This window comes from Syngnathus typhle, linkage group LG17 (genome assembly GCF_033458585.1).
Source record: "Syngnathus typhle isolate RoL2023-S1 ecotype Sweden linkage group LG17, RoL_Styp_1.0, whole genome shotgun sequence".
Classification (NCBI taxonomy): domain Eukaryota; kingdom Metazoa; phylum Chordata; class Actinopteri; order Syngnathiformes; family Syngnathidae; genus Syngnathus; species Syngnathus typhle.
Genome location: NC_083754.1, coordinates 391,030 through 413,169, shown reverse-complemented (window position 1 = coordinate 413,169; position 22,140 = coordinate 391,030). Strand labels below are relative to the sequence as shown.

General features: G+C 47.5%; 1 protein-coding gene and 1 long non-coding RNA gene across 3 annotated transcripts in view; one reads left to right on the top strand and one right to left on the bottom strand.

Moving 5' to 3' along the window:
* Positions 1–596: 596 nt before the first annotated feature.
* Positions 597–21,990, bottom strand: LOC133170587 (synaptic vesicle membrane protein VAT-1 homolog). The gene is made up of 6 exons (XM_061303639.1): positions 21,297–21,990; positions 15,984–16,191; positions 6,338–6,508; positions 6,101–6,190; positions 5,523–5,764; positions 597–4,541 (listed from the first exon to the last, which is right to left on the bottom strand). The coding sequence occupies exons 1-6, from the start codon at positions 21,720–21,722 to the stop codon at positions 4,272–4,274; spliced, it is 1,407 nt and encodes a 468-aa protein (XP_061159623.1). The 5' UTR covers positions 21,723–21,990; the 3' UTR covers positions 597–4,271.
* Positions 21,561–22,140, top strand: part of LOC133170592 (uncharacterized) — a 109,322-nt gene continuing 108,742 nt past the window's right edge. For both annotated transcript variants that reach the window (XR_009718600.1, XR_009718599.1), the window contains exons 1-2: positions 21,561–21,703; positions 21,854–21,944. This is a non-coding gene — a long non-coding RNA (uncharacterized LOC133170592). The remainder of the gene's footprint in view (positions 21,704–21,853; positions 21,945–22,140) is intronic.

Sequence of the window (22,140 nt, the reverse complement as noted above, 5' to 3'; positions counted from 1 at the left end):
TCTGATGCTAGTGCTAGCATCGCGGCTAACATTTGAATCCAGTATTCAAGTATCTATGTAGGTACAATTTCATACTTTTGAATGGCGATATTGTTTGAGTTGTTGCGACTTTCTGTCTCTGGCTTGTTTTTTGATGACCACGCAACTGTTGCGATACAATAGCGTATTAGGCTCAAGTGTTTGTCTGTAGGCCGGCTCAGTGGTGCACTGGGTAGCATGTCCGCCTCACAGTTAGGAGGGTGCGGGTTCGATTCCACCTCCGGCCCTCCCTGTGTGGGGTTTGCATGTTATGCCTGGGCACGCGTGGGTTTTCTCTGGGCACGCGTGGGTTTTCTCCGGGCACTCCGGTTTCCTCCCACATCCCCAAAACATGCTTGGTAGGCCGATTGACCACTCCAAATTGTCCCTAGGTGTGGGTGTGAGTGTGAATGGTTGTTTGTCTCTGTGTGCCCTGTGAATGGCTGGCAACCGGTTCGCGTGTTCCCCGCCTACCGCCCGGTGACGGCTGTAGGCCGATAGGCTCCAGCACACCCCTGTGGGGACTAAGGGATACAGAAAATGGATGGATGGATGGATGTTTGTCACTATAGCGGTACTTTGCGAATGTTTTTTTTTTTTTTTTAGTCTCGGTACTCTGTTTAGAAAACCACTGCGCTAATGTATTCTACTAACAGTGGTCCCCAACCACCGGGCCGCGGACCGGTACCAGTCCGTGCATAACTTGGTACCAGGCCGCCAAGCCGCACAGAAAAAAAAACATATTTTTATATCTATTTTTTTTATCGACGAACAATTAATTCAGGTCAAGACGCTCGTCTCGGTCACGTGACATGCTTCCCCAGTCGAGCCCACAAAGCTAGCAACAATGAGTAAGAACTTAATTTGAAAACTATAAAAATTTTGGGCGATTCTCTCCCAATTACATCCGCCGGTGCACCTGTGCCTCTTGACACAGGTTAATTCAGGTCAAGACGCTCGTCCCGGTCACGTGACATATCACCCCAGCCGAGCCGGCGAAGCAAGCAAAAATGAGCAAGAAACAGAGATGTTTGGAAAGCTTCTTCGGAAAGGAGAAAAAGCTCAATGAAGAGACAGAAGAAGAAGAGGCTACGACTTCTAAGAAAAGGAAAGCTGAATTTTAAAGGACATGGTGACTCTGTCGTGCCAAGCCCACTCTAAATAATATGTGGCGACAGGCTAGCTAACGAGGCAATGAAGCATTCAAAACTGTTTCGGCACATGGAGACCAAGCATCCTGCATTAGAAGACAAATCTTTGGAAAGAAAAAATCGTGAACAACAGCACACTTTGGGTGTCATCGTCTCCGATTACGCCGAGATGGGACCGGCTCGTTTCTGAGAAACAAGCTCAGTGCCGCTAATTCAACGTAATGGTGAGTTTTATTTGTGTGTGCTTTCTATTAGTTTATATGCCAGTCGTATCATTTTACTTCACCTAGTTTATATATATATATATATATATATATATATATATATAGATATAGATATAGATATAGATATAGATATCTATATCTATATAGATATAGATATAGATAGATATCTATATCTATCTATATATATATATATATGCTATAAATGTATTTATTTCTATAAATGTATTTATTTCTATAAATGTATTTATTTATATAAAAGCCGGTCCGCGAGAATATTTCTGACACGTAACCGGTCCGTGGCGCAAAAAAGGTTGGGGACCACTGTGGCTATAAGAATAATGGCATTTAAGTGGCCTGAGACATTTGAGCACAGTATTATCAATTGAGACATGAAGTGTCCCCTTTCCAGACACTAGCTAGTTTCTCTTTTTCAACATCTCATTCGCCGCCACACAAGTTGATGCAATTATGAAAGCGGGAAAGTAACCTCTATATCACGTATGCTTGGCATTGAAGTGTCAAAATGAACGGCGTCCAGCTCCTTTTCACTGCGACGTGATCGTAAACACGTGGACGGACGGGGTCACGGCGGACCGCATACGGGAGCTGGTAGGGCACAGTGAAAAGGATCTTTCTGTCAAGTTAGTTAAGGGACGCATTGAGGTAAACTGTGTGCAAGGACGGAGGAGGAGGAGGAGGCACAGTGCGGGCCCACAAGCTAGCTCGAGCGACAAACTGACAATCAAAAGCGCGGGGGGGGAATCAAAAATAATAACAACAACCCTCTCTCGGTGCACATATTTGGGATATTTGTCAGACGCTCTGTAAATTTAGATGAGCATGAAAACCCACCCAAAACCACACTTATCGTCAGCATGTGCATATATTTTTTTCTATGCGCTGTAAATATTCAAAGCATTGACAAGCGGAATATTCATTGTCATTTGGCACACGTGGTTCGGACACAAAAGACACAGCTTGATAATAAAAAGGCTCCCTACGTTGGGGAGTTTTTTTTTTTTTTGGTTGGTTTTTAGCGGGAGCGTCGGTTTCATAACACATGGCACTTGGAACAGAAGGATCATGCACAGGTTTACAAAGGTCGCCCAACAGATTAGAACAAAACGCGCACACACACGCACACACACACACGCGCGCACAAAAACAATCATCATAATCCCAAGCGGAGGTGGACAGAATGCACGGGTCCAAACTCTGCTCGCACTCCAGCCCACTGGGGGGCGCCACACACAATCTGGTGAGTGGATGGGGCTGGGGTGCGAGCGCCTTGCTTGTAAATGCATTAGGATTAGCAAACAGAGTGCAAAGCATACAAAACACCACTTTGTCCTTGTGGTTCGGGCCTTGAATGAGGGTGGTGGGGCTGGGTTAAAGATATCGGTGGATTCGGCGGTTAGGTCATGGAAAATGATGACACGAGGACAAATGCATACGCACGCACGCGCACCCACACAATGGCACACAGCACATGAGGGAGAGCACTCGTGCTTAACACAACATATTTTTTTCTAATACATGTTTTTTTTATACATTTATAAACAAATTCACCAGTTGCCATCTAGGGGGCGCCTACACAGACAGACAGACAGGCAGGCAGGCAGGCAGGCAGAAGGACGGCAAGAGTTAAAACTGCAAAATACAACTGCCGGTTTTAGGAGGGAAAAGGCACAACAACCATAACAAAAAAAAGGAACCCGAAAGCAAGCAGGGATGGGTAAAATACTTCTTTGGATCGCGTAGACTCGTTTAATCGTGTCAAACTTACGTCAACTATGGCAAATTAAGTCCTCTGTCAATACGACCCGGTACTGGCATAGAAAGGGTAGTTCGGGAAACTCAGAAAAAAAGTTTTTGTCAAATTTAATGGCTTCTTCAGTATGTTCAAGATTTAAATGAAGCGCAAATGCAATGTTCTTTTTACGACGAGCCCTTATTATTAATGTGACAGTGAGCTCGAAGTAGCCAAACGACCACTAGGCGGCAGCGTGCCCTCTATTTAGCCACAACTTGCGCCTAGAAAAATTGTCAATACTAGCTAGGCTTTATCGTAGAATTCTTTTTTAAATACTTGAATTGGAAGCGAGGCATGGTGGTACATTGTTGGCACGCATGGAGGGTGTGTGTGTGTGTGTGTGTGTGTGGGGAAGGATAGTAGCATCACAAGCCCGGCCCGGCGCCTGTTGCTATGCCGACCACGGAGAAGGAACGGGAAGAAGAGAGGGATAGAGGCTTGTACTGGAACACCCCCGCCCGCCCTTTTGCTTGGGTTGGAGTGACGGGCAGGACTTTCTGAAAAGGAGCGAGAGGGAGGCCCTAGCGTGACAGTGCTTCTTTCAGCCTGTGGTCGTCAGCAGTTGTGGGGGGGGGGGGGGGGGGGGTTAGAGAGAGAGAGAGAGAGAGAGAGACCCCCCCCCCGCGCCCCTCTTTTTCCCACTGCCCAATTCATCTTATACACAGAGAGGCTCTTTATGAGGGACTATTATTAACTGTGGAGCGCTTTCAAATTAGCAGTGGATACTTGTTGATGCTGTCTTGAGCGTCAGCCAATCAGAGAGCTCGCTGACTCATCTGAGTGACATAACTGGAGGAAGGGTGGGTGGGTGTGGTCGGTTCGTCTTGCTCGTCTTTGAGCCTGCTGTGGGCGAGCGAGGTTGATGACGGTAAGAAGGGGGTCGGTGTTGGGGGGCAGGTAACAACAATTTAGCCCACTGGTGGCCATGGTGGGGGGAGGGTGGGTGCAGAAGAAAATCAGTCCGATTTTTATGGCCAAGCAGGAGTAAGAGATGTTGATGGGAATGAGATTGGTTTCATCTCCCCACCCTCCTCACACCACAAACGGATCAATCTCCACCCACTTTCACTTCTCCTCCTTCTTGGCCTCTTCCTTCTTCTCCTCCTCTTCCTTCTTGGTCTCCTCTTTCTTCTTCTCCTCCTTCTTGCCATCATCCTTCTTCTTGTCATCTTTCTTCTTGTCCTCCTTCTTCTTGTCCTCCTTCTTCTTGTCTGCCGCCGCCGGCGCCTCCTCCTTCTTCTCCTCCTTCTTCTCCTCCTCGGGCATGGGCTCCGTGATGAGGACCACCTTGCCGATGTTGTTCCTCTCTTGCATCTTTCGCATGGCGTCGCCCACCTGCAGAGGGAAAGAAAGGGGGTGTTTTTTTTTGTTTCTTTTAAACTATGGCACTGGCTATCACGCCGATGCTATGTCATTAGGAGTCACGCTTGAGATTCATAAGCCAACAGGAAAAAGGTCAAAGTTGCCCTTGCATCGTGCGCGATGCCACTCATTGTGCACGGACACCGCCTCTTGGCGCTTCCTCTCGTTATTGGTGGCACGAGGTGAGTGGACCACCTATCGACCGGCGCCACGGCAACGGGGGCCATCTCCTAGCAACCTAAAGCTCGGATGACTTCCACACACATTGGGAAATGGAGGGAGAGAGGGAGGAGGGGATGGAGAACCACCGGCGGCGCTCAAAGAACAATCTTTCTCGGGATATGATTGAAGCCCCTTTCCAAATATTAGCTACGCCATCAAAACAGAGCGACAGGCTCTGATTCAAGGTGTTGTCTTGTGAAGAACTTGACCACCTTTCCCCCCCCCCCCCCTCTCATCCTCATCCCTGTCTCTTGCATCTGGGACTCCGCCCTAAGCCAGACGCGTGCGTGCAGACGACAGAATGTCGCCATGACAACTAGAGAGGCGAGAGGAGAAGCAGGGAATAGGAGGAAAAATGGAGGGAGGGAGTATGTGATAGATGGAGAGAGGCAGAGAAATGGCCGAGGAGAAGAAGAAATGGATGAACAGTGGGAGCGTGTGGAGGATCTGAATGCTGACCAACTGTCACAAGCCCGTTTTGTCACGCGTTCATAATCTGCTTTTTGGCAGCTTTGGCAACATGGTCAGTCTGCCTGCCTGCCTGCCTGCCTGCCTGCCTGCCTGCCTGCCTGCCACCGTCTGGCCCACCCGGTCTGAGGCATTGGCCTTTTTGTGGACCTCTCCCAACCACCATTTGATGGACCCTCGCTAGCGAGCTACTCTTGACTGTACCGGAAAACTTTACGGGGACGTGAATCGCATTCGGCTGGCCGGCCGGCCGGTTCACTTCACCTGCTCCAGGTGCCAGGTGGAGTCGATGCGGGGCTTGACCTTGCCCTGCTTGTAGAGGTCCAGGACGGTGTGGAGCGCCTGGCCGATCAGCTCCGTCTCGCCGTCCAGGTAGCCCAGGTGGAAGCCGCACACAGACTTGTTGCTCTGGATCAGGTTGAGCGTGTGGATGGAGAACTGGTGGTACCAATTCTTGGCCACGGCCAGCAAGTTCTTCTTCTGGCCCGCCAGCATGTTAGCGGCACCTGGAAAAGAAACGTTTGCTCCCGTCACAGATTCTTCCAAGTTTGGAGTACACAGAACGTGCGCCATTGTTTGCTTCTGCATAATTCCGATAAGACGGAAAAGAGAGGGTTCCAGGATGAATGGGTGAGGGCGGGAGGCCGCATGCACAGATTCTTCTGCTCCGTGGAGAAGCCCGAGCCCTGTTCTCCGTGCCTGCCGTCCTCGCCTGCCCGCTCGCCCACCCCCACCGGCATGGCCATAGAGGCGCTTTTGTGTTGATCCCAAAGAAATCACCTTGCTTGCAAATAAAAGTATGATGACATTTTGCCCAACTATTTTGCATTGGCTTTACTGACCATAGGTGATAAGTTTGCCCATTGGTTTAAGCAGGTTGTAGGCCTTGTGGGTGTCTGATCCTCCAAGAGGATCCAATACGATGTCCAGTCCTGTGCGGGTGACAAAATAAAGCGCTTCTTATGGAGGTCAAAATTGGAATGTGACCGGCGTGCCGTATTGAAAGGGAATATATAGAAAGAGTTGTACGCTTTGGCCTGATTGTTGTCGGAGCAGGGATTTCTCCGCCGCCATCTCACCTTTGGGGCTGATCTTGCGCACCTCCTCCACATAGTCCTTGGTACGGTAGTCGATGGGATGCGTGACGCCGGCCTGCGCGATGGCCTCGTGCTTGCTGGCCGACGCCGTGCCGAACACGGTGACGTCCTTCACTGTTTTGCACAGCTGTGTGGCGGCCGTGCCGACGCCGCCTTGCCAACAGAAAGATTCAGGATTCAAGAGTTTTTATGCGCCATGTTTGAGCGTGCCAAACAAGGAATTTGACTTTGGTACATCACCAGCCTCTGTTCAACATTTAGGTGACTAACAACACTCATGCAGGACATGTGAAAAATGACAAATAGTCTCAAACATCCGCCGATCTTCAACTCCCAGGAGGGCAAGGAAAAACTCAAAACTAAAGGCGCCAATTAGCGTAGCGTAGCGGTCAAGGCGGCATTCAAACAGGCTGATTTCAAGGAGACAAGCAACAGAATGTGTTATAATTGTCGAGCCTTTCTTGTACTACTGCTGACTGAGAATATCTGTCCTTTAACAGCCAAGCAGCATATGACATTTAAGACTAACAGGTTCAATCCCATTTGCGTTATTCATTGTTTTGAACAAGCTAGCCCAGGGGTGGGCAAACTTTTTGACTCGCGGGCCGAACTGGGTTCTAAATTTGGACCGGAGGGCCGGACCAGGAGCAGATGGACGTAGGCGTTGTGTGACGTCATATAAGCGACCTGTAAAGGTCATTGCATAAAAGATCTTGGCCTTTAGTAGGTAGTAAAGCATGGATATTCCATACAAGTTTTTTGAAAACAAATGCATTTATTAACAGCATTAAAAAAAAAATAATTCACTAAAAAACTGCTATCAGTGATTCTCGTAAAATACGACACTGTTATTATGAATAACAGTCTCCATCACTTCAGTGCCTGCAGGTCAGATGAATGAAAGATGTTTATCTTATGAGATCACATCAAACGGCAAACATTCTGAGCAAATATATCATCTTGAAGAATCGGTGAAAGCATACACCCAAATAAAATAATCAAAACGGCAACACGGTGAGGGGTATCTGAAAATCAGAGCAGAGTTTTAACTCGCAAACACCTGGTAACAGAGGTGAGGAAACGCGAAACACTTCCTTAAAGTAAGCCTTAAGAACTTTACAGGTTAAGATTAGTCGCAAATAGGTGGTGCATCAATGTCCTTGAGCATCCTGCATTGTTTGAAAATGAGAATGGTCGCTAGTTTCAATCTCTGCTATGTGTACAAATCATATTCAAAATGCATTTTTTTACAATAAACTTGAGAGCCTCCCGTTCATTTTCAGTGGGAACAGTGTTGTTGGTCTCCCTGTTTTGCTAGTGCGTCATAGTCTGGAGTAAAATTTGTTGTGGCAATTCTTAGGCGAGATCCGAGGTGTTGGTCCGTTTACCTTGATCTGTGACGGGTTGATGTTGATGTGGCTGAACGTCACGTCGCGTGCGTCGAGCCAAATTGGCCACTCTTTTTTAACATTCGGCACTCACTTCTTTTTTTCGGGCCACTCATTTTAATGGAAGGATTCCAGGGGAAGGTTTGTGGGTGGCTTTAGCGCAAAACTGCATCTGAAAGCTCAGCGCACGAATTATAAGAATGCTGTCGTCAAAGCCCACGCTCTAAATTCGGGACTGATACGAATAGAGCGAGAGTGCGCCAAGTCCGTACTACTGAGTACGTACACGCACCCGTGAGTATGCACCGAGCTTTCTGACACGGCTTCCGGTAGTAAATGCGCAGGCGAGCGCTTCGCCATCTACCGGGAAGACGCAGTCATTGCAGGCAAAATGACCCAAAAAAAAGGTTTAATAATACAATTTGTTCAGGGTTGGCGGGCCGGATTAAACGGTCCCGTGGGCCGGATGTGGCCCGCGGGCCGTAGTTTGCCCACCCCTGAGCTAGCCCCATTTCGTTTTGTGCTCGCAGGTATGCAAAGAGCCTATCGAGACACAATGACATTAGCCAGCCTGACACGGCACACAATGAGACGGTCAAATGATGCATGGTTGCTTTTGTTTTGGGCCTCATTCAAGGAATCCCGCGTGTCTGCCTGTTTTTCTGCCGCAAAAACAACATGTGGCACATTTGGAAGAGGATAGCTGCGTTTCGTTTGAAAGCCGGAAGTAATAGGTTACTGATAAGGGCGAGCCGGACTGGAAAGAACTTGAAGTGAAAAGCATCCATCCGTAAAGGTCATTCGTGCCCGACCCTGTCGAGCTTGGCTCATCTCAGTATCTGAGGGCACAAAGCCTTTGAAAGAGCAGACCGTTTTGACTGTGGTGTGGTTGTTCAAAGGGAATACTGGATATCACCGTCTTATTGCAAATGACACTTTTTGGGGGGGCTGTTCTCCCAACGGGACTGACCTAGCGTCTTATTGCAAATGATATTCTTTTGGGGGGGGGGGGGGGGGGTCTGTTCTCCTAACGGAACTTACCTAGCGTGCATGAATTGCGCTCTAAAAATACGTTTCACGATGATATCAAACAGCTTCATACTCCAGGCTGTTAGGATCCTGAACTCGCTCCCCCGTTCTGCGTAGCGTCCTGTACTTTTACTGTCTGAACTGTCTGAATGCACACTGGCTCTTATTATTTATTATTTGTTATTACTCTTATTTATTGTTTGTGCCTTTTTGTTTATGATGTTTTTTACTTTTGCGCTATGCTTGCTGGCTCTGTTATTTATTGTGTCATCTGTTTATTTATTATTTATTCATCACTCTTACTATTGATTGTTTGAATTTTTGCCTTCTTGTTTTTATATTGTGTCGCGTACATGTATGTCTATCGTGTTATGTGTCTCGTCACCGTGGGATAGAGAAAAACGTAATTTCGGTCTCTTTGTGTGTTGACATGTGGAGAGATTGACAATAAAGCTGACTTTGACTTTGACTTTGACTTTGATTACCACCACAGAGGTGGGAGAGAAAAAGTGGCGTACAAGAGCCACACAATGGCTCTGCTCTCGTTCTCTGTGGTGCAACCAAAAAGGAGAAAAAGTGTTGCCAGGGAAACGCGTGGCAAATGAGCGAGCCAAAGGAGACATTTTGTTTCATGTGTCGCTACAAATGTTGTTAGTTGACAAATGACTGTCAGTATACAGTACGTGGCCATTGTTTGGACGAACTATGAAGGGCAATTTAATACACGCAAAGAATGATCGAATTCATCATTTTCGATTGCTTTCGGAATTTAGGATCAATAACGTCTGATACAAGTACTGTACGGTGGAGCGTTACAAAGAATTCCTCCTATCTTCACCGCTGCGTAAACACAGTTGCTCCACGTGGGCGCGAAACAAAACGTGACCTTCCGCGTAGACTTTAAATCAGCGCCGGGACGACAGCTGAACAAAACAAGCGCATGTCGAGCCATCAGATAACTTTGTAGAGCGTAAACAAGCTTCCAGACAGCGGAAGACCCAGAAGGTACCTGTCCGCTGTGCCCCCTACAGACCCCCCCCCCCCCCCTTTTTTCCCTTCCAGCCCATCACAAGACCCGCCCGGGACGCTTGCCAGGGGCCTCCTCGTGCACTTATAACTGCCTCGGTGCACACATCACACAGTTTCGTTCGGGCAAGCATGTAAAGTAACGTAAGGTTCTTGTTTTTATTTTGTGTTGTTTACTTGTAGGTCTATCGTGTGCTGTGTCTCGTCACCGTGGGATAGAGGAAACGTAATTTCGGTTTCTTTGTGTGTCTTGACATGTGAAGAGATTGACAATAGCGCAGACTTTGAAGGTTCGAGTAAGTCCACCTGCGTTTTTCTCCTAGCTACCCCCAAGCCTAAATCCAACAAGCCAAACACTCAAAATGTCGCCCTAACTCAAGCCGAGAGCCACCGCTGAGACGACAGCCTAAGCAAATTCCTGCCGCTAATCGCATTGGTTCTCTTCAAATCAAATTGAAACGTTTGCATTTGTTGTCGTCCACGCTTTAAGTGTGTTTTCCGCTTAGTCACAGCAGGCTTTTTTGTCCCTCCAGCAGTCTGACAAAAACACAGAGGAATCCACCAGGACAGGACAGCGTTGTTATAGTCGCAGCCCGACAACGGTCCACGTCGCTATCAGATTCTTGTCGCATTCATAGCAAGACGACAGGCGGCACCTCGGCATCTTCCCGATTAAAAAAACAACAACACAATGCCTTCATTTATATTCCCATATTTGACGATAGATGACATGATTTTTATCCGTGCGCTTTTAAGAGAAATGCGTACATTGATCCAGAAATGTAGCGTATACATTTCCGCATCTTAAAGTTGATTCGCGATATCGACGCCTCACTGAAAAGGTTTGCGAGCTGAGCCGTGACAGACGACTTTTGCCGTGTCACTTCCTCTACATCTATAGTTTCATTTTGACTTGAGGAACTTACGCAAGCAGCCATTTGCTGACTGCAGCCTACCAAAGAATGCAAACAGCAAAAAAAGAAAACGTCTCTCAACGAGCAACACTGGCCGTGCGACAACTTCGACAAAGCCTTTTATTTCTTCTTGTGCAGTTCGGATGGTACCATGATGAGAGCTTGTTTGTCAACGTGCACTCTTTGCAAAGCTATTACTCTGCATTATGTAACCTTGGTATTTTTGCGGGCTGCGCCGGCAAAGCTTGGAGAGCAAATGAGCCGTCCTCCTCTCCCTCGCTCTCTGAAAATTGTCAGCAGGCAGCATGTGGAAGGAGCTAGTTTGAGTGTGCGAAGGCGGGCGGCCCGTAGATTTTCCGAGGAAGGAATGTCACGCTGGTAATTCATACTATCTTGTTTGTAAAACAGCGTGACTATTTATGGAGGGAACGTGCCTGCCGGCCCGCCCTAAGAAACGCACGTCGAAATCTCTTTCTTGTGTGACTGCTACGCGCAAAAACGCGTCCAAATGACAGAAACGGTTGGAAACTTCCACCACGTGATCAGGAAATGTTGTTAACGCCACCGACTAGTGGCCTGGCATGCATAGTGTTACTTTTCAATTCGTGGAAAAAGCCGTGACAGTTGAAATGACTAAAAGACACTCGCAGGTGTCCTTAACACGCGTCAGAGACACCTGCAAAATGAGGCTAGTGGCTTGTTTGGAGCACGAATGAGAGCGCCAGCACGACAGGAGCGTGGGTTCAGAGGTCGCCCTGGTTTCCCTTGGCTTATCGGCGCAACTGATGCGCCGCCGGCGACCATGCCAGACTTCACCCCCAACGACTCCCCGCTTTGCTTGCCGGTCACAGCGAATTAGCACAGCGTTGCAGAAAGTCGCACCGAGGCTTTTTACCGAAGCCCTCGGGTGCCTTGTCCACGTGAGCCACATTGTTACATGCTAAAGAACGGATGACAAATACGGGTAGCGTACAATAGATAAATGGTTGAAAATGAGTTGATTTATGACCAAAAATAATTCTTCATTCCCATCAGCCAACCAAAAGACAATACGCCTCAAGCCTGCACACGATTAAAACATCCAAACAAGGACTCTGATTCATGATGGCCTTCCTAAAATATAAAAGGAATGGAAAGGCTACACAACCTCGTGTTGAAGGACAAAAATACTTTCATTGTACTTGATCATGACATGGGGAGATACTTTTCATTTCGACATCTCAACTCCTCTTAGCTCATCAGCGCACGCCATTCCTCACAGATGACAAACAATAGATCTGTGAGGACTAGGGGTGTAACGATTCATCGATACACATCGATTAATCGATATAATGCTCGACGATTTATTGGCATCGATGCTAAAGGTAAACATCGATTTATATCGCTGTGTTTGACCTCGGACATTAGACGCGACTTTATTTTGAAATCCAGTTCCAGTTGTTGCTTGCTTCCTCTTTCCGGGAGCAGGGCGCCCGGCGTTGTTGTGTTGTGAGCAGAGTATGCACGTGAAAGGGGAGTCGCCAACTAGTACGCGGCTCCTGGGCTGGTGCTATGGCTAGTGTCCAAAAAGACGAGGAAATTTGCTCCCTTTTAGGCTTCGAGTCATTCGTTTGGAAGCACTTTGGATTCCAAAGAAAAGATGGCTCAACGGACGAGACACGTGCAGTTTGTAAATCCTGCCATGCGGTGATCAAATATTCAGGGAGCACAAATCTCGCCGCACATTTAAAGAAAAGACACGACATCAAAGTTGAGTGATAAAATAAGCACTTTGTATACTACAATACTCTTGTAATTTCCTAAATAGAGTTTGCAGTACCTTGTTGATTTTCCGTATAAATTGTTATAAATCAGGATATTGTTATATATTTTCTATTTAAAAAAATATATGTATCGATTGTAGAGCACTGTATCGTGAATGAATGACAGCAGGCTTTAAGATACCGGCAAATATCGTATCGTGATTCTTTGTATCGATATATCGTATCGTGACAAAACCCGCGATTTACACCCCTAGTGAGGACTGTTTTGTACGACCTGATCACGTGTGCTGCTGCACCATTTGTGTTCAATTCATTGCTTCAAGGCTCATAGCAGCAGCAGCAGCAGCAGCAGCAGCACCACCACCAGCAGCAGCAGCAGCAGCAGCAGCAGCACCACCACCAGCAGCACCAGCACCACCACCAGCAGCTTAACACTGTCACTTCAAATGTCTCTTTTACTTCAGTACGATACTAAGGCCAACTACCGGAGACTTTGCCTGCGTGTTTTTACAAACTTGGCCGACAGACCTGGTTCCGAGTATCATCCGCTGGAGCGCCGCGTGCATTCTAGCAGCTGCAAGGAAGGCTTCCAACTCGGCGACTGGCGCCGGAACTAGAAAGCTTTACAGCCGGTGTAGATTCATAACATGTCCGAGTGTTGGTCGATGACCAAAAAAAGTGGTGTAACATCATCATTGGACTGTATGCAGGAATGCGTAGTGTGGGTGGGTGTGGCTGGCGCTGTAGCGGATGCCAGGCCAAAGGGTTCGCTAACGCCGAGCTCCGGTTCAGGGAGAGGTCAGAGAGGAAAGGACGGTCACGGCGGACGGCTCTCGCAAATGTCAGCGGACCCGACTGCTCCCAAATTCCTTCCGGGGGATGACACAAGAGGGTTAGTGAGCATACGTTACGCCAACGACGGAAATGGCAAAGGTCGTGCCGGGGGGAGCGGAGTGGAGGAGGATGCAGATGTGCGCGACGGCAGGGAAGAGAGGCACGGCGGGAGGAAATACAACAAGCTATTGTTTGGGCGGCGGCGGCGGCGGCACTAGGGCCACGAGAGAGGCAGCTGAGGACTGTTGACGCGAGATGCTTTGGCGGGTCATGTGACCAGGACGGGCTTAGACCGTTTTCCTTTTTAAAGAGCAACAGGTTGTACAAAGAACTGAAGCATCCCTTCTACTAAGTCGCTCCAAACACTGTATTTTTGCCACAACCTTTGGAATTACAATAATAAATGAAAACCACGCTGGTACTGTAAATATTTAGAGAGGTAGTCTTTCTGACTTGTTTCATAGTAAGCTAGCATTTGCACTTGCAGAAGATGGCCGTAGCCATCCACTTAGCGAGTAGCTGCTAAGTTTCCTGCCTGCATTGTTAGCATGCTTTCGATTACAGCGTGATGCATGAAGTAATCCAACCAGAACATTTGTCACATCTTGGAGTTCTGAAGTCTCCACAAAAGCGAAATCACAGCTTTTTTGTGTGTTGAATGGTTATGGAACATCTCTCACAACAGTCGCTCCGATCATAAATCTCAATGTCGGGATGGGCGGGGGTTCACTTTTGTGACCTCAATGATGCATTGTGAGTCTGCGTGTGTCACCACGACTTCATTATTTTGCATCCTGCCACCACCTAAGTTGGTAAGGCAGGCAGGAATGCAGTCGCACAGACATGCCGTCGCTGTTTATTTGGCAGCTTTTACTTTCAGGCATTTAGCGGATGGGGCTAAACAAGTAGCCCTCATTGAGCAGACAGATAATGCCAAATGAAATGTTGCTTCATGAACACAATATTTTTGCCCAATAATTATTGCCACCGTATCCACACGGACGCACGCATTAATTCAATTAATGATCAGAAAACTAGGTAGGGTGTAATTCTCTCAGTGATGGATCCCCCCCCCAAAAAAGGCCTCCGTTGGCCGGCGGTGCAGCGTGTCTCCGCTGATACCTTCAGTCTCTCTGATCAGAGAACATCAGGAACCGTTTTTGACAGGTTCAGCTGGTGAGCCCTCCCACTGCCTCGCAACCGGAGGCACCGTGGGAGTCCACTGCTATGTAGAGCCCACACGCTGCCATAAGTGCAAGACTAGTAGCGCACTTGGAGACGTAAAACCACTACAAAAAAATCAAAACATTGCCTTTAGTCACATAAGTCTAAAACGAATGTGATTTTGAGAAGAAAAAAAGATGATAGTCCTAACAGTTAAAACACTAAACATTGCCACATAAAAAACATCAACTTGTTTGCTATGCTAATGCTAGCTATGTATGTAGCATGCCATGCTATGTATCGCTAGTGCTGCTATTTTGTTGAAGCTGGTTTTAAAAGCGAGGCGGGGCATTAGTGAAGTGATGCTATGTCAAAACCCTTGCTAGCAGTATTAACACTCCCTTCAATTGTGAAATTGAGATACACATGGCTGATGCATTATTTGTCATGACAGCTGGCGGCCCGACTTGAGAAACGATCCCGTCGCCCAATGTCCCTGCATGGGAAAAGCACATTTCCACGCCATCGTCGTCAAACCCCTCGAATGGCCGTATGGCTTTCCCAGGGACGACGCGAGCGAGCCGTCGGCCGCATGCGAACATTTGGCCTCGGCTCGTCTCCCAGGAAAGCACGCCGGCCGGCCGCATTGCTTTCTACTTTCAAGTGGATACACCTGGGCAGCAGCGATTGCAGCTCGGATTTCATTCCCGGTCTCGCTTTCCATTCCACGTACGCCCACACGTTGTCCCTAAAGCTTCTGGATCATGTTCTTGCTCCGGCTCCCTGAGCACAGTCAGAGGAAAATTCTACAGACGGGCTAAGTAATGTCTTTTTCTGTTCTCCAGCTGCCCAGTGGAAAATTGAATGTTCTCATTGGACTTGCTGCTTTCCGCCCCGAAACAGGTGTGAGCACTTCCGCTAGCCCCAGAAGCAGCTTTCTCCCAGCCTTAAAGCTCCACCAGGGGGGAACGCATGGAATTTGGTGGAGTCCAATATTTGCGTCAACAAGGTGCTGATATGGAAATCCTACGGCTTGACCCAATAGAGGCACAGTAGAACTAGACGTTTGGCTAGTTTGCTGCGATAAACTGACGTCCGTAGAAAACCAAACCTACCCTCCTCATAAAAAAAATGTTCGAGATGGGGAGCAGCGCAATGCGATCTTTTTGGAAAATCAATAAAATAGTATCAAAAAGTATTATTGATTATGTACAAACATTGTCACAAGACTGCCATCACATGCCGGCAGATGTCAACGTATTTAGTCACGGTTGACTTTCAAAACCTGTTTCGGAAACCCTTTGTCTCAGCCTCGAGTTTCGCTGTTACACTTTTTACTTGTTTGTATCTCTTAGGAAAAAAGAACAACCTTTTTTTTTTTTTTTTTTTTTTTTTGCTATCTTCCAGCTAAGCTTATCAAAATGGCTATAAGATGGCAAAAGTCATTGACAGCGTTGTGAATGTTCCGTAATTGTAAGTGAAGTCCTTCGACGTTGCATCTTTTGCGTACCTGCAGCCGAGTGGACGAGGACGCTCTGGTTGGGCCGCAGGTGACCAAAGTCAAACAGCATCATGTAAGCGGTGATGTAGTTGACCGGTACGGCGGCGGCCTCCTCGAAGCTCATCCCCTCCGGCATGAGGAAGGTGTGGTCGGCCGCCACCACCACCACCTCCTGCCACAGGCCGAAGCGATTCAGCACCATCACCTTGTCGCCCACCTGGGAAACCATGACAGGTACGTGAATGGTTTGGAGCAAAAGTATTCGCTTGGGCAAACCCTTGAGTTTTAACCAGGCTCGCCCACCCACAATTCGTCCGCTCCGCTTTCCGTTCCCATCTATTTATTTATTTATTTATTCATTCATTCATTATTCATTCATTCATTCATTCATTCATTTGCCTGGGTTCACTTGCAATCAGCGCGATTGGCAGGACGGCTGCCAAGCGTTAGTGCCGGCCGCTGACATGGCAGAGTGTTTTGACTATTAAGAACAGACTTTATGGATGCGGCGTGGAGGTGACACGCTCTTAATTGATTAAGTTGGAAGGAGTGTGACCAAGATTGACAGGGAGCCACGGGTCTGTTTTCGACCTGAAAAAGCAAAAATGTGCTAAACATTTCTTTGTTTCGAACAGCCTTTTTGACAGGGTCTGGCTCCTGTCCCCTGTGGGCGTTTTTTTTTTTTTTCCCCTTAAAAAAATCAGCTGCCTAGCCTTGAAGGCCTTGCTCGGCGCAAAGAATGAAAAACAAAGACTGCTCTTGATTGTTGTTTTGTGGTGAGCTGAAGGAAACAAGGGAAAGAAAGTAAACAAAACGGCACCAAATGGTGAAATGTTCAGCAGAATAGTCATGGATATTTTTGAGGACCACCCCAACGGAACTCGGGCACAACAACATGTGACAAAATGGAAGTCAAGTGAATTTGGCCCATCCTGAGAGCAGCAAGTTCACAGAGCTTTTCGTTTTGAGTTGTCGTCAAAGCAGGATTCTCCTGTGAGTGCTCAAGCAGCCTTTGCTGTAAACTTCCCCGTCGCGCAGCCACGACAACGTCCGATCAGGAAGAGGACGCAGGAAACACAGACAACTGCGGCTTTCTGGCCTTCTTCCTGTTTTCTTCCTAATTTTATAAAAGACTCTCTCACTTGTTCTCTTCCCTTCTTTCTCTTTCACTTCCCGACCCCAGAACAACTTTCGAGCGTTTTCCTTCCCCCTTCAGGTGCCTACTCCCGTCTTTGGATTTCTTCATCCCAGACTGTCTCGTTCTCAAAGACTTTGTCGTCCTCGTCAAGCAGACAGGACCCCCTCTCCTGCAGCGCCCGGCCCCCTCTAAGGGTCCGGAGGGAGCCGTGCGCTTTTCTGTCTATGGGCTTCAAAAAGAAACAGTTCTCTTTCTTCCTTCTCCTTACAAATAATGCTTTTTCCTTTCTTTGTTTGCCGTTCGGACTCCGGGGTGGGCTGGGGTGTGTGTGTGTGTGTGGGGGGGGGGGGGGCTGCTTGAACGCGTCAGGCCTGCCGCTTCACTTAGTCGAACAATGTGAGACAGCGGTCGTTGTGTTGACGGCATTCACGAGAGAGCGACATGACTCACGCGGCCATTTCAGCGCTTTTCTTCTTCCGTGCCCACGTACAGCACGCGAGGAGCACTCAAAAGTGAGACAGTCTTGTAACACTTTCTTGCAACACACATTTCTGGGCATCCAGCTCAGTCACTGTCGAGGTTAAAAAAAGTTTGCCGCATACGCATTCATCAAATGGTGATTCAATTTGAGACGGTACACCGGTCAGTAGCTTTGTTGGCTGATGTGCTCAGCAGAAAAGCATAGGATCAAGCTTTTAAGTTTGTTTTGCAGGGTTTTTCTGCACTTTTTTAATGGAACCATTTTTTAGTCATGCCAGTGTAAGAGGCTGATTTAAAATAAAATATATATATATTTTTTTTATGACTTTTCCCGCAAGGCATGTGCAGATATTGTCTAGATTTTTCACCAGGGCGCATGTGCTTGAAATCATGAGTGAATCTTGTTGCAGTGCTGCATCCTAAGATGTAACCTACACAATGAGGTGCCACGCCCTGTTTGCATTCAGCTGCTACGTGCAACGCGCCACGGCACGCCCCGCCCCCCTTTGCTTTTTACTAATTTGATTATGCAAATATAGCGGCATTACACTTCAGTTATTTTCAGTTTATGCAAAGTAAATACGACTGGAACGGCGTATGGGCAAAGATGAGCGGGGTGTTTGAAAGTGACAAGGGCGAGGAAGATGGAGAGGACTTTGTTGAAAAGAATGGGGATTTTAGATAAAAGGGAGGGCTGGAGGAAATACCACAATGACAATGCAAGCCAGGGCTAATTGAGAACATATGGGTCAGATTCAACCGAAACTCGCAAACGGCTCGCTCGGCCTGTGGATGGAAAAAAAAAAGGAGAATAAAAAGTGCTGATGCGCTGCGTCACGGGAGTTTCGATGTGATTTGTGAGCCCCCCCCCTCGCGCCTTCCTCCTCTTTCCTTGCTTACTCATTGTCACACTATTCCCCCCCAAAAAGAGGCTCCTTCTTAGCTCATTCAGCCAAGAGAGAGTACTGCTGCATTCATCACCTTCTCTAAAGTAAAGAGGAATTTCATTTTCAACTCCTTCTTATACACCAATGCAAGTGGCGCTTTGGGCAATTTCTGTTTTTCTTTCACTTCTTCTTTTACTCTAGCAGGCAACCAGCCCGCACTGGACTCTTCCACATAAGCTCAGCGTGAGGCCGTACGCCACACACTAATGATTAAGCCGCAGTTCCATCAAATCAAGTCCATTTCATTTACTTTGGAAGCGTACGTTCCAAGCGGGATAGCGAAATCGGCGTCGTCGCGTGCCAACGCAGTGAAGGCATTGAGGGAAAAAATTCCTCTGACTAAGTGAAAAATCTTCTGCAGTGTCATTTGTGTGGTTATTTATATTTATTTGTTGGTCGTTCACCTCCTGAAAGTTTGAAGTTGGGAGTCCGTTCATTACACGTTTGCGCACGTGTGGCCTTATAGAGGCTGTTGCTTTCCGTTATGCTTTCACAACATGTTTTCAATTGCATCCTGCCTCAAATCCTCGCTGTCAGAAAGACTTTCTGAGATGTGGTTAGCGTTGTGAAAGTTCCTATGGGGACCCAAAATCAAAGCCAGTACTCTCCACAAACTCAAAGACTGAGTTTTGCGTTTTAGTCTTTAGTCCCCCCCCTCGGGTGGTCAGCAACATTTGCTCGGCCAAAGTGCCAAAAGATCGCATAGCTCTCGTTCCATTAGCTAGATTGCCTTTTAATTCTATAAGCAAGGGCATAGGCGATGACAAGGCGTGGTGTTTGCGTGCAGACCTTTAAATCCAATCTACATGACTGACAATGTTGAAAGAGCACACACTCAAAAGGTTGCGAGTCTTACCGCGGCGTGCGGCTGACCCGTCACCAATTGGAATGCAATTAGTCACCTGTGTCGCCCCCGTCGATCATGTTTGATTAGCCCACCACGCCCAATTGGCTTAAAACGTTATCTGGGGATAGCCATTTATGTTATGTTATGTAAAAAAACAAAACGAGTGTGTCACTGACATCTTAAAGGTGGCCTGTTTACGTTTTGCTTTATCTGGCCAAAAATGATGATGACAATGATGACCTATCCTTATTCGTGTCTTTTGACCGTGCGAGTGACACCTGTTGCCATTGCAAATGCATGTCATCTTCCCAAAATAAGAGTCAAATACATATGACTCAAATGTGGTCAACAACACCAACAAAAGTTAAAGTCGCAGAGCTGTTGGAGTTAAACATGCATATGCTAGTTTTAAGGCCCGAACTCACAATCACATCACTCTACAAGGTGACTAACAAATTGCACTGAACCTGTAGCTAACAGAACCGCTTTGTTATTTTTTTAACAGGCCTCTTCTTGAGGTTGATCATGCACAATAACATGTTTAATAGATTGCAAATGGTAATACATTCAAATAAGCATTTGCTTATAAATACAAAATGACAGAAGATGCACAGTAAAGCCATTATGTCCAGTACAGTACCGTGCAGTGTCTTACTAGCATATCGGGCGGCCACATGGGTAAACCACGCCCCAGTTGTTCCTCATCAGCCAGCTCTCAAATAATTAGGCCAATGTTCTGTGATGGCTCAACACAAACGATGCTTTTCAACCCGTTCACAAACAGAAAGAAGGCACAAAATGTACAACATGGATGCAAGTCAATGTCAAACGCTGCCTTCTTCTATGTTTGTGGGGGGAAACACGTGTTTGGCACATTTTGTTGGAAGAATCATGTGTTGGTGAATCGAGCGCGGGTGAGCTTGGGTTCTGCTCTGCTGCACCTTGCCAGTCTCGGCGCCCAAGCTCTTCGAACAAAAGGCGTCGGTCGACAATAACGCGAGCTCCTCCACGGCTGTCAAGTCAGACTCAACCATGGTACCCGGTCTTTAGCGTTTACAAAATAAAGCGCCGTCTCGACTTCTTTGAGGCCATTGGACGTCAAACGCCGACTAAAGTGTGCTCTGATGCTATCGCGTGTTGCAACACGTCAAAGTGCGCCTGACGTAGCTACTCTTTGGCCTAGCGTGTCGTTTATCATTTGATTTGCTTGACACACGGGCACTATTTTGAAGGGAGCACGACTTAACTTCCGTTTATGTACCGGAAATCTCTTGTTAACTTGACCTGGCTTTATTTCACGCCTTGGCGCACCTCGCCAAAACGCAATGGAAAACCAAAAACCCAAAAAACAATGTAGATAACACAAATTCGACTTCAACAAAAACGTGTTAATTTAACCCATGCATTTGGCACACTACATTACTTTATCAAGCTTGCGTCGCGTTCGTTGGAAGTTCTGCGAAAGCAAAGTGACACGGATCGTGACAGAGGCGTGGGTGGGACGCCCATTACCCCCAGTCTATTGTTGGCAAATTGGAACCATCATTTCGAGGAGCATTTTAATTCCACGCCAATTTCTCGACGCTCTCACCGAAGCTTCACTTTTGCACCATGTGAAACAACAAGTGTCTCTCTCTCTTTATGCACGATATGCACTTAACGCACCATAAATGTATGTATTTTTAGAACATAAATGTCGGTTTTTTTCATTTAAATTTTTACTTGGATTCTACCGACAACGTTGCACGGAGTCAATGCATTATTTACTCAAATCATGATCATGTCCTGCAACGAGCGGCCGGACACGCCCATGAGAAAATCTACAGCATGCACTGTCACGCTGCATTTGATCCACTTGCACGATCAATTGAAGTATTTGTAAAGGTGGAATTGATGCATTTTGTGCTTACTTTTCTGTCCGTCACCTCCTCCCCGACAGCTTCCACCACCCCGGAGCACTCCATGCCCGGGCTTACCGGCGGGGACGGCAGCCGGTCGTAAAGCCCCTGACGCGCCATCAGGTCGGCGAAGTTGAGCCCGCACGCCTTGACTCGCACCTGAACCTCAGCCGCCTTGAGGGACGGCTTGCCCTTCTTGACTTGCAGCTTGACTTTGTCGTAGCCCCCATAGCCGGTGAGCACCAGGGCACGATAGGTGAACGCCTCTTCTTCGGAGACCTGTTCGGTGGCCGCCGGGAGAGCTGCGTCCGCTGCAGCCGACGGCGCGTCGGTCGCTGGCTCCGACTCCGCCTTGGGCTCCTCGGTAGCCTTAGAGTCCTGCTTCTGGTCTACTGCATTCTGCTGCTGCTGCTGCACAGGTGCGTCTTCTCCGGACATGTTTGCAAAGATGCTTCGAAAAAGTAGAACACAGTGACTTGTTTTCTTATTTGTTCTACAAAAGAGATGCCTGTAGTGGTCTTGCGAAATAAGATGGGTAGGGTCGCACAAAGTCTTTTTTTTTTTTGCAGCGGTCACTTGGGGGAAAAAATCGACAGTGTGCTGACCGGTTAAGAGAGAGACTCGAGTGGTGGCTGTCAACGTCGGGCTCAAGCAGTGAGAGTGAGTGGGACGAGATGGAGGCAGACTGGAAAACACGGAAAGCTGATGAAATTTGCGGATTCCTGCGTGCACGATTGGGTGGATTTGGGTTTGCGATGGGTAGGGCTTGAACGTCAGTCTGCAAAGCATTGTAACAGGCTCGTGGCTTGCGAAAAATTAAAATAAATTAAGGACACATTCTCTTGAGATGCCACAT

Coding starts and splice junctions, on each gene's coding strand:
- LOC133170587 (XM_061303639.1), bottom strand. CDS start 21,722: ATGTCCGGAGAAGACGCACCTGTGCAGCAGCAGCAGCAGAATGCAGTA. Junction 6,191..6,337: donor GCGCAAGATCAGCCCCAAAG/GTGAGATGGCGG, acceptor TCACCCGCACAG/GACTGGACATCGTATTGGAT. Junction 5,765..6,100: donor GGGCAAACTTATCACCTATG/GTCAGTAAAGCC, acceptor TTTCTTTTCCAG/GTGCCGCTAACATGCTGGCG.